Below are 16,570 nucleotides of genomic sequence, written 5' to 3' on the forward strand. Positions count from 1 at the left end.
GAATTCCAGGTTGATCTACTTTCCCTAGAGAATGTATTTTTTTATGAGAGTATAGCTTATAAAAAGTACAATAAAATATAATTTTTTGTGTTAGTATAACATTATGACAAGTGCAGATAGAATTCAAAAATAAAGTAGATTTATGATCAAATAATTAACAAAAGAGGGCATTCATGCTATTATAAGTTAATATAAATTAAAAATATTTCTAATTAATTGACATAAATCTAGTATGGAATATTCTGGTAATAAAATAATTTTTAATTTCATAACAAGAATTTGAATCTTAAAGATAATTTAAAATTCAATTCACATATATGTTATATAATTAAAGTAATTAATTAATCAAAATAAATTAAATAAAATTTTATTTAAAGTGATTGTATGATTTTTAACTGAATAAAAAGATTTATTATGAATTAAATTCATATTTACTTTATTAAAAATTATAGAATAATAAAATTTTGTTTTATCAAATAAGTATAACTGAAAATATAGATATATAATAATTTTTTAAAATATTTAAATTAATTTTATTTGGATCAAATAAATATTGAATTACATAGCATGAATTTGAATTTGCATACAATTAATTAAATTCATAATAAATTAGTATGATTAAATAATAAAAATAATCATAAATTATTAATCAATCTAATTACAAATTATGAAATAATAAAAATAAAAATAAAAGAAGAAGGAATAAGGAAGAATGGAGGATGAAGAAGCATTGTGAAAACATATGAAGGCAACCAATGATGGAAAATATGTTTTCAACTTGAGAGGTGGAATTTCACATTCCATCATTTTGTTTGAGAAACGAGGTGATTCTCTTTCTCTGGTGAGTGAATTCTACCCCAACTTTTTCCTCTCACTTTCCTTGCACAGTAACAAGCCCTCAATATACAAAAACTTGATGTTTCTTAATCATCCAATATACGTACCGGTAGGATACAATATGATCACTACTAGTTTGTAAAGAAGAATTAGAAATAAGTGACACCTAATAGTTTATAATAAAGGAAAATTATAGTCACAGGAGGATAACAATTTATTTTTAGTAGAATTTTGTTCTATGCAATATCATTGTTAGTTTTAGTAACAATTTAAATTAATTATAATTTATTGCTATAATTAATAAAAAAATCAAATTAATTATAATTGATTTATTTTTATTATAATTGATTATGTTTATTTTAAATTATTAGTATTATATGGCAGATACGACTAACGGACTTGAATTTGATTTTAGATCTTCTTACTTGTAGTTTGGCGGCATCTTCTTCTAAAGCTTAGATCTAGAGTTGTTCGAAGAATCGAACTTCCCAGGGACTCGAATTACTCAAAAGATCATACCACATTTGCTAAGATTGTTTCACTTGGTTGCAACATTTTAAATGAACAAACTTTCGTCATAACTCAAGAACAATTGTTCCAATCAAACAACAAATACTAATATAAATTTTGTTTCATTATGTAGAACCCAACATATTTTTATTCTTGATAATATCTTGGATAACCATAAGCATCTTCTAAACTAGTTTGTTTAATATATGATGATCTTATTTAGAATTTATCAGTTCCCGTACTGTACAACATCCATTTTACCAACTTATTTAGTATGACAACGAGTTAAATTCTTCACCTCACCAAACAGGTGAGGGTATGACAACGAGATAACAAGTTCAATATTTTTTTTTTCTTTCTCGAGTTTAAACCTCCAAATTGGAATTATTTCTATTAAGTTTACTTGATCCCTCAAGCCAAAGTTGAAATTTAATTTGTACCTCATGACTAATCATACTGCCTGTTGTTTTGACATGATGATCGGTCTAGATTTCAAGGAGTTAAGTTGTGTGCTAATTGTACATTGGTTCATACAGGGATTATATGGTTTCTACTATCAACTTTCTCCATTAGTTTCTTCAGTTTATATTGGAGTACATAATACATTAAATATGGACTTCAGTACAGTTTAATAGGTAGTTGCACTTTGTCTATACATTGAGTTGTGGTATAAGCATATAAAACATGAATAAATCATTAAATATTCATCAATATAAAGAATTATATCAAAACTTGAGAACAAAATATATTTTCAATTATTAGAAAATCTACGGGGTGCCAATTTTATCTATTTATCTGATTTTTAGTTTATTATTTATTGCATCAAATGGATACGGAACAAAACCAGAGTATCCATGTATTATCTATTAAATAAAAAAATAAGGGTTAATTTGGAATTTCATTAACCGATTACTCAATTATGTATAAGAGTAATTTAGTATTTTTTTTGTTCGAGTTAATGCATGTTTGAGATAAAACATCATTCAAGTACTTTTTTAAAGATTTCTATTATTCTTTTAAATATTCCACTATTCATTAAAATAACATCATTTTTAGGCTCTTGTGTATATGATAATATATTTTTTTATAATTTCATAAAATTTTCATTAATTTTTATTACTATTCCATTTATACCCCTTCTACTGTTCAATAAAAGGTAAATAAAAGATATATATATATATATGTAAAACAGAGTAAGCTCAGCCCAGGAACATCTAAACAGCAATCAAGAAGAAAGCCAACACTGATCTATTACAAATACGATAAGAAACTTCGTCCCACCACACGCTTTAGAAGAGTTTCAATGGTTTCTGGACTGAACAAAAATTACAAGAAGAAACTAAACAATAAAACAGAGTAATGAAGAAGGAATAGCTCTCATTTTCTGGATTCCAATGCTGCTGAAGAACACCTCTATTTATAAGTGTTTTTCATGTAGGAAGCTTGTAGAGCAAGCCATCTAGCTGTCCTCCACATTGGCACTTGGTGATGCAATCGTGACACGTGCATACCGTGGGGTCAGCCCCCTTAGACCCCCGTTGGGGCTGACGCCCCGAACCAGGCTATCCGTTTTACAGTTTCTTCACAAGTAACCATTGCGGTCACAATTTGACCTCATCAACATCTAAGCTGGAACCGTTAACTAATTACTCACTATCGACATTGGCGCTCCTCATACTTGGGGGCCAGTGAATACATTACATTAACGGTAACTTGAGAGAGGTGGGCATTGATACACTAACACCCCCCCTCAATGTTCACCTCTGTTGGACTATGTTCTTGGGCCAACGCCCAAGCCACGAAGATGCTTGTTCATCTGAGCACTCCCTAGTGCTTTGGTAAAAATGTCTGCATGGTTGTCTTCTGTAGGGCAGTACTCCATGTATATGGTCTCCTCTTCAATCAGTTCTCTTACATAGTGATACTGAATCTCTATTTGTTTAGTTCTAGCATGGAACACTGGGTTCTTTGCCATAACTATGCAACTTTGACTGTCACAATTTAAGGTAGTTGACTCAGTCAAAGGAATACCTATATCAGTCAAGATGCGTCGTAGCCACACAGCTTCACAGGCTGCTACACAAGCAGCTTTATACTCTGCATCGGTTGATGACAGTGCAACTGTTTGTTGCTTCTTACTAACCCATGAGATGATACCACTTCCAAACAAGAATCCGTAGCCAGTAACGGATTTCCTCGTGTCAATATCTCCAGCCCAATCTGAGTCACAATACCTAGATAAAATATCTCCTCTTGTGTACGATACTCCAAAAGTTAAAGTACCTTTGAGATATTTGAGGATTCGCATTCCGGCTTGCCAGTGCGTTTTTCTTGGATTTTTAGAAAAACGACTGAGCACTCCCACACCATAGCTAATGTCAGGTCTTGTGTTACAAAGGAAGATTAAACTTCCAACTAATTTTCTATAGAGCTTGTTGTCAACCTTTTCAGAGGAGTCATTGATTGACAACTTGGTATTCATTTCCATTGGGGTGACTACTGGATTACTTTCGGTCATGCCAAAAGTAGATAACAGTTCTCGAGCATAACGTTCCTGAGAAATAAAGATATGATAAGATTTTTGCCATACCTCAATTCCCAAGCAGTAATGAAGAAGCCCAAGTCTGTCATGTCGAACTCTTGGCTCAACCATTCCCGAGTCTTCACAATGTTGTCTTCATGGTCACCAGTGATTACCAGGTCATCTACATAGAGTACTACAATGACTCTTTTCTCATGTTCACAAAGAACATATAAGTTTGCTTCAGATTTGCTTCTACAGAACCCGCGCTCCAAAAAGAAAGAGTCGATACGTTTGTACCAGGCTCGTGGTGCCTGCTTTAGACCATACAAGGCCTTTTTTAATTTACATACCTTCTTCTCTGCATTTGGTAGTTCAAAGCCTTGTGGTTGTGCCACGTAGACTTCTTCCTCAAGTTTCCCATTTAGAAAGGCAGATTTTACATCCATTTGATGCACCGTCCACCCGTAATGAGCAGAAGCTACAAGAACTACCCGAATTGTTGTCATCTTTGCTGTTGGAGCGAAGATCTCATCAACATCAAAACCTTCAATTTGTGAGAACCCTTGAGCAACAAGGCGTGCTTTATATTTTTCAAGAGTACCGTCAGCCTTGTACTTTGTTTTTCAAATCCATTTGCTGCCAATGATCTTTCGGTTAGGAGGTTTGTCAACAATCTCCCAAGTATCATTCTTTATGATACTATAATACTCTGTTTGCATTGCAGCTCTCCATTTTGGATCTGACATGGCTTCCTCCACACTTACTGGTTCTTTTACCGTCTCGATGATTTGAGTCATCAAAGCCATGTTCAAAAGTTGTTGTCCTACTTTGTTCTCCTCCTCTATTCTCTTTGATCGTCTAAGCCCATCAGGACAAGGGCTTTTATCTTCAACTTCTGGAGTTTTGTCATCAAAGAGCTGGTGCACCCACTTTGGTTGTGGCTTCCGTGGGGGTGCACTAGGTTGGCTTGTTGTTTCTTTTTTAACAGAAACATCTTCTACATCACTTACTAGCTGTTCAGTAGGCACTTGGTGAGTTACTTCATCGGTTGGTGACAAAATGGCAGGATCATTATCCTCCATTGAGAGTGGTCGCTCATTAAACACCACGTCTCGGCTTATGACTAACTTCTTGGCCTCTACATCATAGAGTCTATATGCTTTAGACTCTTCACTATAACCCAAGAAGATACATTTCTTGCTCTTGTCATCTAATTTCTTTCTTTTTTCTTTGGGAATATGTACAAAACACTCACACCCAAATTTTCTTAAATGAGACACAGAAGGTTTCATACCTGAGTAAGCCTCATTTGGAGTCTTTTCATTCAATGCTTTTGTGGAGCATCGATTTAGGACATATACTGCTGTATTTACTGCTTCTCCCCAGAACATATCTGGTAGCCCAACACCTTTTATCATGCACCGAGCTATTTCCACCACCGTTCAATTTCGACGTTCAACTACACCATTTTGTTCTGGTGTATGTGGAGTAGTACGTTGGTGTTTGATGCCAACTGAATTACAGTAGCTAGAGAATTCAGCAGAACAGAATTCCCCCCCACGATCTGTATGAAACTTCTTCACAGTTGCTGCGTTCTCATTTGTCACTTGCTTATGCCACACCTTGAATTTTGCAAGAGCATCAGCTTTGTCCCGAAGGAAGTACACCCACATCTTTCTACTGTAATCGTCGACTAATAGCATAAAGTAGAAAGATCCTCCTAACGCCATCGTAGTCATTTTCCCACAGAGATCAGCATGTACCAACTCTAGAGGAGCCTTTGATTTGTTTTGACTCTCTTTGGGAAATGACTTTCTTTGTTGCTTGCCCAACATACAAGCTTCACAAGGTTCTTCAATTACATCAATTGAAGGCAAATCTGTCACCGTATTTTTCTTCTACAATTCCTTCAACATATGAAAGGAAATGTGTCCGAATCTTTCATGCCAAAGTTGACTATTTTTGGCATCAACAATAGCAGAAAGTGAGTTGATTTCATAAAGGTTATCCCTGCGGATACCTCTTGCAACTATGTTCTCATTTTTATCAAGAATAAGAGATTCATTTTTCTTGAACCATACCTCCAAATCTTTGTCTGTAATTGCAGCTACGGACAACAGGTTTCTTGAGATTTGGGGAACAAGTAGAACATCCGCTATCTTCTTACTTTCTCCATCATTAGACTTAATGGATATGGTGCCTATCCCTTCAATGGGACATCTCACATTATTCCCGACCACCACGTTCATTGGTTGTTGTAGAGGATTTAAAGAATCGTATAATTCTTTCTTGCTGGTCATGTGTCGGGAAGCTCCAGAATCTAACACCCATGTACTCTTTTGTTGTACATGAGCACTAGAGCATGATTCCTCTGTGACAGTGAACAGAGGAAGCTCAATTTCTGCAGAATTTGCAGATTCTCTATTCTTCCAGTTTTGTTTCATCGTGCCGTTCTTCTCATCGTGGATTCATGTTCTACAATCTTTGACAGCATGACCCTTCTTATTACAGTAATAACACGATCCAAAGGACTTCTTACTCTTTGGTTTCTTCTTTGTTTCATTGCTAACCTTTGCTTTTGCTGTGAAGGCAGAGTCAGACTGATTGTCTCTACCTTTTACCCTCATCTCCTCCTCCATCAATAAGGCAGAGAAATCTTCAAAGGTCAACGGAGGATCACGAACTTGTGTATTGAGTGCTGTCACGAGGCCGTCAAATTTTTGCGGCAGTACTCGAATACATCTTCGAGCAAGTTCCTTTGTTGACTTGGCTATACCAACAGAAGCCATTTTATCACGTAGGTTTTTCATCCTAGTAATAAAAGACTCTGCTGCCTCATCTTCACTTAATCTTTCAGCAGCAAGTTGATTTTCCAGATTTTGGATATGAGTCTGGTTCCTCGTTTCATACTAATTTTTCAGTATGTTCCATGCTTCATTCGCCTTCGAAGTATGTTGAATCAGGGTGAGGACAAAATCTTGAATACTTGTGACAATTGCACAAAGTGCATCAGCATTCTTCCTTCTCCAATCTTTGACGAGCTGAGGATTAGGAGGAGTGATCTTTTCACCATTGGTTACAGCAACAGGTTCAACATCAACTCCTAGAACTATATCAAGAAGTTCATAGGAGTCCAGAATCGTAGTGATTTTGAACTTCCACAGGAGATAGTTCGTGCCATCAAGTTTGCCTTCTGTGAAAGCTAGGGGACGAATACGTATTGCTGGTACAGAACCAGAACTAGCAGTAGAGCTACTAGGCTTAAGATCAGTCATGATGTTGTGCTTTACGACAGATAATTGTTGTTAAGAGTCCCCTAGAGCTCTGATACCATGTAAAATAGAGTAAGCTCAGCCCAGGAACATCTAAACAACAATAAAAAAGAAAGCCAACACTGATCTATTACAAATACGATAAGAAACTTTGTCCCACCACATGCTCTAGAAGAGTTTCAATGGTTTCTGGACTGAACTAAAATTACAAGAAGAAACTAAACAATAAAACAGAGTAATGAAGAAGGAATAACTCTCATTTTCTGGATTCCAATGCTACTGAAGAATACCTCTATTTATAAGTGTTTTTCATGTAGGAAGCTTGTAGAGCAAGCCATCTAGCTGTCCTCCACGTTGGCACTTGGTGATGCAATCGTGACACGTGCATACCGTGGGGTCAGCCTCCTTAGACCCCCGTCAGGGCTGACGCCCCGAACCCTACTATCTGTTTTACAGTTTCTTCACAAGTAGCCATTGCGGTCACAATTTGACCTTATCAGCATCTAAACTAGAACCGTTAACTAATTACTCACTATCGACATTGGCGCTCCTCATACTTGGGGGCCAGTGAATACATTACATTAACGGTAACTTGAGAGAGGAGGGCATTGATACACTAACAATATATATAAGCAATATATTATAGTTAAATAGATTTGCCTTGTGAAATACACAAACACATTAAGTGTATATAATCAATATTGATCAATTAAATACTTTTTATGACAAAAATGTTTTACTAATATGGTATTATTAATCTACTATAATATAACGTAGTATTTACAATAACATGATGCTAGTCATCATAGGAAAACAAATTTGCGAAATAATTAATTTTTCTTGACTAATTTTCTCTTTTGGTAAAACAAATATTTTTGACTAGTTTTCTTACGTTAGTAGAGTAATAAAAAAAACTTGGGTTCAATCTGGGGTTGAGGGATGAAGGAAGAAAAGCCTGCCCAAATGCCCCTAAAAATACAATGTATTCAACCTCGAGGATTTGGTGTGAAATTTTTTTTGTCTTCTACAATTAGTATAGGCCTATACAGAGCAAATGCAGAGGAAAGGAAAAAAGAACTTGAATGACAAATTTGGGGTTCCCAGGCCAAACAGGAAGAAGAAGAAAAAGTGAGAACACAGAGATGGCGACGCATCATGAGCAACACCGACGTCTAGACTTCTCATCCTGTTCAATCGTGTCTGTCTGTAGCACGACTGTTCTCCCATCACCCACTTCCTGCTTCTTGTGCTCTCGGGATTGAAACACTTTCCTGCTCAATATGCTGTATATCTCTTTAACAACAGTTTCAAAGGCAGTTGTTACATTGGATGAATCAAGAGCTGATGTTTCCATAAAGAATAAGCCTTGTGCTTCCGCTAGGGTTTTGCCTTCCTCAGTGGTAACCTCCCTTGCATCTTTGAGATCAGTCTTGTTACCAATGAGTATGGTAACCACGTTCATATCAGAGTGAGCTGCTCAAAAAGATACCCAGACATCTAAATAATCAGAACATTTCAGAATTGAAGTCCAATAACATAATTTAACATCATAATATATAAGCCAGCAAAATCCCTATTCTAATCATAAAACTTTTGATGGCATGTAACCCTACCTAAACATTCTCCAGTCATATGAATTTTTGATATAACATAAAAAGAACATGGACTGGACACAAATAAGTAGAACTTCATTTTTTCTAATGAAAAACTTGTGATGTACACATGGAAACAGATATAACATGTACAATTTACTAATGTCTGTTCGCAACCACATTCAATGGACAAACAGTACAGACTACTAAAACTTCATTCAGCCATTCACTTCAAACTTCCAGGTGCATGAAATATCAATTTCACAGTGCAAGTTGACATGCAAATAGATATTTCATTGAAGGGAACTAATTGTCTGTAGTAAAAACCATTAGTGTCGTTCAATTGCATAAAAAGAAGCTGCAATTTAAAGATAGTCTAAATCACAAGACTGAAAAAACAAAATTCAAAACACTCAACTATTATAAAATGGGTCATGAGCGTTTGTCTTACTGTGCAATTCATTAAGCCATCGTCCGATACTCTCAAATGTCTGACGCCTACTGATGTCATACACCAGAAGAGCCCCCACCGCACCTCTATAATATGCAGATGTCACAGCCCTAAAGCGTTCTTGGCCTGCCGTGTCCCAGATTTGGGCTTTGATTTCCTTGCCGTCAAAGTCCATCTTTTGGGTCTGAAATTCCACTCCAATAGTTGATTTAGAGTTAGGGTAGAATTCATCTCTGGCAAACCTTGCAAGCAAGTTTGACTTTCCAACAGCAGAATCACCAATCAGAACAATCTTAAAAAGGTAATCTTCAGTTTGTTCCTCTGAACAAAAAGCCATCTTTTAGACAACCCTCAGTTTGAAGGCTTGCTAGAGTAGCATAGTTAGCAAGGCCTCTGGCCTGGGACCTTCTGAAGGATGGGATGGATTTTTTTTATACTTTTAATCTTTGAAGAGCCGAGATCTTGATCTTCCTCTGAATTGGAGATAGATGATTGTGATTGGAGTAAAAAAATAACCTATATGACCTGATGAAAATGAGAGGGTAGCAGGTCAAAAAACATGTAGAAGAAATGTGATATAAGACACATCCAACACCAGGAAAAATAAAAAAAAACTAAATAAATTGTTGGATCTTTTACACAAGGAAAAAGATAAAGAGAAAAAAAACCACAGATATGAGAATACAATGTTTGAATTAACTACATTGAAATGGCTAAAAAACATGGAACAAACAAATATCTGAGAATGAAAGAAGAAAATTCTGAACTAAGCCTCGAAAGTCCAATATCCTACATTTGTCCTATGTAAACAATTTAAACAGCTAGCTTTCTTATGATAGTAGAAGCAAAAATGAAACCATCAGATTCAAGATTCAATGCTGTCTCAAAAGGTAGAGAGTGGCTGAAAAACCTAAATACAAGTGTCACAAACATTAAAAGAGAGAGACAGAGAGAGAGAGAGAGAGAAAGAAACTCTCAAGCAATTATAAAAACATATACTGCTTTTAAGAAGGAACATCTTTACTGCTCTTATTCTTCAAAATTTCAGGTATGTTATCACCAAGTGGTGTATAAGTTTTATTAAGGCATTTCTGTTCTCTTTATGTGTTTCTATCCAAAGCCAAAGCTTCTCTCATTATTGAGCTGCTTCATTTCATGTGAGTCATTTGCATACCGTGTAACTGGTTCATTGTCTATTGATAATTTCAGAAGCAGAGCAGGACCAAAGATAGTTTGATTCAGAGATTAAACTAACATAATAATAGCATTTTTATTTATGTCTAAGTAGTATAGAATGTAAGATGCTGCCTCTAGCAATCTGAAAGAAGCAAATTTGGAACTCCACTACATGAGAAAATAAGAAACATTAGTTTGAGATGGTTTGGCATCTTTCATGAGACCCAAAAATTCCCTGGTAAAAGCAGTTCTGTCAAATTTATGATTGCTGAGTGAGAAATTGAGGAAGGGTGGTGAAAGCACATTTATAGTAAAAGTGGTCAGGAATGGACAAAGGAAATGAAAAAACAGAATGAAGGATACATACACCCATTCTCAACATGGTTGGATAAGACTATCATGATAATACATTATATACAGGTTACTAACAATCTACAGTGTAATCCTACTCCACTTAGGACAAACAATCAATTCTCCATTTCATCTAAATTCCATATTTAGTAAGTATATGCAAAGCAGTGATTACAAATTTACCACACAAAAATTGTAATGTTGCAGCAAACAACTCAGTGAGCATCGTTTTATATTATATCATGTCTTTACATAATACTTTATAGATAAGATACAAGGCAATTGCAGTGGCTCTGTTTTAGACTGAAATTAGCGGGCAGATGATGACATTCAAGAAAATGCAGAACACGGTCAGAAGTTTCTGTTGAATGCCTTCAGATAAATTCCATGTTTATTACCATCTAGGGTGCAAGAAATAATTGCAGGCGTCAGAATCCAATTAAATTTTCTCTGGATGCCGGGTCTGGTCCTACATGGCCCAAGAACAAGAGAGAAGAAGTAAGAAAACAAAAGAAAGGAGCCTACGAATTGGGGTTGTTTTATGCAGTTGACAATCCAAGAAATCCCATATCAATTTCCCAAGGGCTTCTTTTACATTTTGCTGGATTACAGAAACAGCAAAATGTAGCAATACCAAATCAAACAAAACCGCCAATTACAAGACAATGCAGATCAAATAACGAGTAAGTCCATCAAGAGATAACCCTAAAATCAAACCGAAAACCCCCCAATCTACGTAGATATAAGACGCAAATAACTCACCATAAACAAGGTCGTGAGTAGCCGGCCAGCCCTTGAACTTGAAGCACAGAAAATACAACGGAATAACAGGCTAGAGTGGTCGGAGTGGAGGCGCTGAAGGTATCCGGCGGGGAGCTCCTGGCCTCGGCGATGATACGAGGTCGGAGGGTGGGGGAGAAAACTGAAAAGCGAGATTTGGGATTTAGGGTTTTCTTTTTTGCTTTTTGGGAGATTTGGGGTTTTCTTCTTATTCTTGAATCTTGAATTCTTGATATCTACAGTCTTCAATTTTTTACCTCATTAACGCATTTGAGCTACTTCGTACCACGGAATTTATTATCTCAGACGACGTCAGCGATCAAAAGAAAAGCGTCAAAGGAGACTGGTTATGGAACCCATGGTTCCGGAACCAGACTTATAACCCTGAAAACATCATCCGGTTCGGGAAATCCGGGTTAGTTCGTCAAAAACCAAAAGCTGACCCAAGCCAAAACGAGTCAAAAAAGAAGCGAGTTAACATCGAGTTAGATTCATTCTTCACCCAGGCCGATTCACCTTCGACCCAAACAGCCTACTTAAAAAACAGACTTGAGTCACCTTAAAATGTACTTAGCTTTAAAACCAAACCATAGAACCCTATAACCATGAAGGAATTTGAACCCTCAAGGCCAAAACTTATCTTCACCCCAAAACCCAAAAATTGTTCAACCCAAACCCCGAAAACTATAGGGTAGATGCAAGAACCTATCGCTATATGAAGCATAATGGGTCGAGGTGGATTCCCCATTTAACACGGTTGAATTCTATCTCTATTATTCTTATAACCTTCTCTTTGGATTGTATGTGGGTGGTAAAGAGACCTTTTAACCTAGTTAGTACCACAAAACCTTTTAAAGTTGATGGAACACGAAAAACTATGTTAGGGTGGTGCAACACTTTGGCTTAGTAGCCACCCTAGGACCAGTTTTTTTTTTGGCATTTTGCTTTTGAGTCGAAAGCTAGGGTTTGTCTAGTGTTAGTAAACCAAAAGTTACTAGCTAATGGATTCTTGAACTGAACTGAAATCTTTGATGCCAATAATGCATTAGCTATCACCATATGTTTTTTTCTTTGTTAGTGTTGAATGCCTCAAAGAGGGGGTAGCCAGTGTTGGTGCCATGGACTACAACTATCTACATTAAATTGATTTTTAGCATAAGGATTCATGCACTTCAAATATGTCTTTTAATTACTCAAATCTTCTACATTTAATCTTCTTTTTTACCTAATGAAAAGCATAGATGAGTTCAATACTTTGGTTTGTTTTATTAATATGAATCTTTTTACTTGTAGGTTATCATGAAAGGCCCCCTTAGATTTTTTTAACCACATCTCAAAATGAGAAAAATCATAGATAATCATTTGTGCGGTTTTCTTCTTAGCCACGATTTAAGAAACCTGAATCTTTGATTCCACAAGGAAGGGAACTTTTGGAGGAACAACAAGCTTTTTCTCTATAAGAAGTTGAATATATTGTAGCATCACCTACTTATTTATACCATACAATTTTGTCGAAGAATTTGTCAAAAGAGTAATTAAATTTCCACAATTGGAGCTAGAAAGGCTTGCATTGATAAGATTATGTGACAACTCTTTGTAAGTTCTATTTGTTATCAAAGGAGCAAATACAAACAATTTGTCTTTGCAAAATGGCAAAGATCAAGTTATCGATAAATTCACTAAGCCCCTCAGTAAGATGGATTCAACTATCTTAACACTATATTACGAATAATTTATGTGGAAAAGATAAATTTAAGGGTGTGTTTGTATCTTTAGAAAATTATATGAAAAAAGTATAAATAAAAAGTTTTGTGTTTGAGCAATTTTTTTAGAATGAAAAAACTTTTACCTCAATTCCCTTAAACCGGTAAAGGGGATAAAAAAATAAGTTTTGTATTGGCTCAATAAGAAACAATAGAAAAACAAATTGAGAAGGCACAAAACAAAAAAAACTCATTGAAGAATTTATTTTTTATATAAAAAAACTATAATAGAAAATTTGTCAAAGGAAAATTGATTATTTTGTTATTTTATTTTCCCAATATGAGCCTTGAATTTTGATTGTAACAAATTACACATGAATTAAAATTAATGTACACAATTTTTTATTTTTTTTTACGATAATCTACCTATCAAGAAGATGTCTTTACTTGGTAAATAACAAACAATATGAATATTTTTGTCTTTTGTGCAAGCGTAAGATGAGGTGTTTGGACTAATTCCTTATCAAACAACAAATTGGTGGTCCACCCACACAAAAGAGGGCACATGCGAACGCGCGAGTGAACAAACCACATCCTCCGAGTGAATGAGTCAATATATTACCAAGATATAATGTGTTTCTCTCCTAAGTCTTGTCATTTTCTCTATGGGTATTTCACATTTAGCTAAAAGTACCACTTGCTTTGATTGATTGTAGTGAAAAGAAGGTAACTCTTGGTTTTGCTTGATTCATTTGACTTCTTCAGATTAGTTGAATTATACCAATCATTAGACAATATGTGCCTTTATGGAGATACATCACCTTGTGGTTGGTGTAATATGTTGTGACCAATGCAGCACATTTGGCCTTTTGTATACTTAGCTATAAAAAATTATTGGGATTTTCTCAAACATCTACCATAAGAAATTATTGCTTCTTATTCCAATTTTTTTATTAAAATATACAATTAAAAAATCATCTTTAGAAAAATATTCTATTAGGGTCTAGAAAAAATTGTTACTAAATTTCCTCTGAATATACATCACCCGATGATTGACATAACATGTTGTAACCAATGCAACAAATTTGACCATTCATAAGAAATTATTGTAATGTGTATGAGAAGTGGTCACATACTCCTTTTCAAATAAAATAAATTTATATATTATCTAAGAATATCATTAATAAGTATTTTCTAAGCTCCAGAAAAATGAGTTAATAAAAAAATATTTCAAAAGAGGACGATCGTTTGTAATTTTTATTGTAACATGCGTTGAAGAAAACCGGCCAAACAGGGCTACAAGAAAGCAATTTAAGCTATTGAAGGAGGCCACATGAAATTAAATTTGACATGAGAAAAAATTAAAAACTTTGGTATGCTACTTAATGATATGGTAATATTTGCTTCACTAGTTTTTTTTATTTTTCTATTCTTTTTTACCAATTTTGTTTTTATGACGTGACATCATGAGACCTGAAACCTCATTGGTGTAGTATTATTTGTCACCTGATTGATAGCTTCTCTCGAGGGGACCCAGAGAAAGTGAAAGTGAATTCCAAGTGGATCTACTTTCCATAAAGAATGTACTTTTTTTTTTATGTTAGTGTGGCCTATGAAAAATACAATAAAATGTAAATTTTTGTATAACATTATGACAAGTGCAGATGAAATTCATTAATAAAATTGATTTATGATAAAATAACTAAAAAAATAGGTCATTCAAGCTATTATAAATTATTATAAATTATTATAAATTAAAAATATTTTAAATTAGTTAACATAAATCATGTATTCATTATTCTGGTTATAAAATAATCATTAATTTGATAATAGAAATTTGAATCTTAAAGATAATTTAGTATTCAATTCACATTTATGTTATATAATTAAAGTAACAGAAATTTGAATCTTAAAGGTAATTAAGAATTCAATTCACGTTTATGTTGAATAATTAAATTAAATTAAGTAATCAAAACAAATTAAATAAGTAATTATTTAAGTTTATTTAAAGTGACTATATGATTTTAACTACATAACAAGATTTATTATGAATTAAATTCATAATTACTTTATTTACAAACTTTCAAATAGTTTATATACAAACTATTTTATCAAAGAAGCATAATTGAAAAATTAGATAATAATTTTTTTATAATATTTAAATTAATTTTAACTAAATAAAAATATTTATTATGAATTAAATTCATATTTAATTTATTTAAAAACTTTCAAATAGTTTATATACAAATTATTTTATCAAAGAAGCATAATTGAAAAATTAGATAATAATATTTTTTTATAATATTTAAAATAATTTTATTTTGATCAAATAAATTTTGAATTACATAGCATGAATTTGAATTTTCATACAACTAATTAAATTCATAATTACTTAGTGTGATTAAGTAATAATAATAACCATAATTTTTTAATCAATCTAATTACAAATTATGAAATAATAAAAATAAAAATAAAAGATGAAGACGGATGAAGAAGGAAGAAGGGAGAAGGGAGGATGAAAGAACATTGTGCAAACCCATGAAGGCAACCAATGATGGAGAGTAAAATTTCAGCCGAGGAGGTGGAATTTCACATTCCATTGTTTTGTTTGAGAAACGGAGTGATTCACTTTCTCTGGTGAAGTGAATTCTACCCCGACTTTCCTAGTTGACTAACATTTAAATCCACTTTCTCTAGATAAAGTGATTTTTCACCTCACTTTCCTTGCGCACTAACAATCCCCCAGTATAAAAAAAAGCTTGATGTTCCCTCAATCATCCAATAAATAGATGGGCATCTCGGTTGATATGGGTTTCTAGAAAATAAGAACATATTAAAGATACACTTGTTGTATAATGTTTGCGGCTTAAATATATTTTGATTAAGGGAAAACATAAACTTGGAGAATGAGTTGTTTGTAACATGGTTACCTATATCAGTCAATACATCTTGGATTTTAGAATATCGGATACACCTTGTATTAGTTGATACAGGCTGATATAGGGGGTGTATCGATCAATTTGTACTGGATTTTGGTGTACTAGATACGCACCGATAGGGTACGATGCGATCACTAATGGTTTGTAAAGAAGAATTAAAAATAAGCGACACCCAATAGTTTATCATAAAGGAGAACTAGAGTCATAGGAGGGTAACAATTTATTTTCAATAGTTATAGTTTTTGTTCTATGCATTATAATTTATAGTTTTAGTAAAAATTTAAATTAATTATAATATATTGCTATAAGTAATCGTTTTGTTCAAATTAAGTATAATTGATTTATTTTGTATTATAATTGATTATGTTTATTTTAAATTATTAGTCTTTTCTGGCAAATACGACTAACAGACCTGAATTTGATTTTGGATATTCT

The 16,570-nt window shown here is 33.8% G+C and overlaps 1 protein-coding gene across 1 annotated transcript; it reads right to left on the reverse strand.

The window, feature by feature from the left end:
• Positions 1-8,198: 8,198 nt before the first annotated feature.
• On the reverse strand, positions 8,199-11,719 carry LOC137966744 (ras-related protein RABA5a-like). The gene is made up of 3 exons (XM_068813447.1): positions 11,476-11,719; positions 9,187-9,711; positions 8,199-8,616 (listed from the first exon to the last, which is right to left on the reverse strand). The coding sequence occupies exons 2-3, from the start codon at positions 9,521-9,523 to the stop codon at positions 8,297-8,299; spliced, it is 657 nt and encodes a 218-aa protein (XP_068669548.1). The 5' UTR covers positions 9,524-9,711; positions 11,476-11,719; the 3' UTR covers positions 8,199-8,296.
• Between the last annotated feature and the right edge of the window lie 4,851 nt (positions 11,720-16,570).

This window comes from Aristolochia californica, unplaced genomic scaffold (assembly GCF_029961685.1).
Source record: "Aristolochia californica isolate CCGP_79_NKW_82.1479 unplaced genomic scaffold, dmAriCali1.0.hap1 SCAF_5, whole genome shotgun sequence".
NCBI lineage: Eukaryota > Viridiplantae > Streptophyta > Magnoliopsida > Piperales > Aristolochiaceae > Aristolochia > Aristolochia californica.

Coding starts and splice junctions, on each gene's coding strand:
- LOC137966744 (XM_068813447.1), bottom strand. CDS start 9,523: ATGGCTTTTTGTTCAGAGGAACAAACTGAAGATTACCTTTTTAAGATT. Junction 8,617..9,186: donor ATGGCTTAATGAATTGCACA/GTAAGACAAACG, acceptor CTTTTTGAGCAG/CTCACTCTGATATGAACGTG.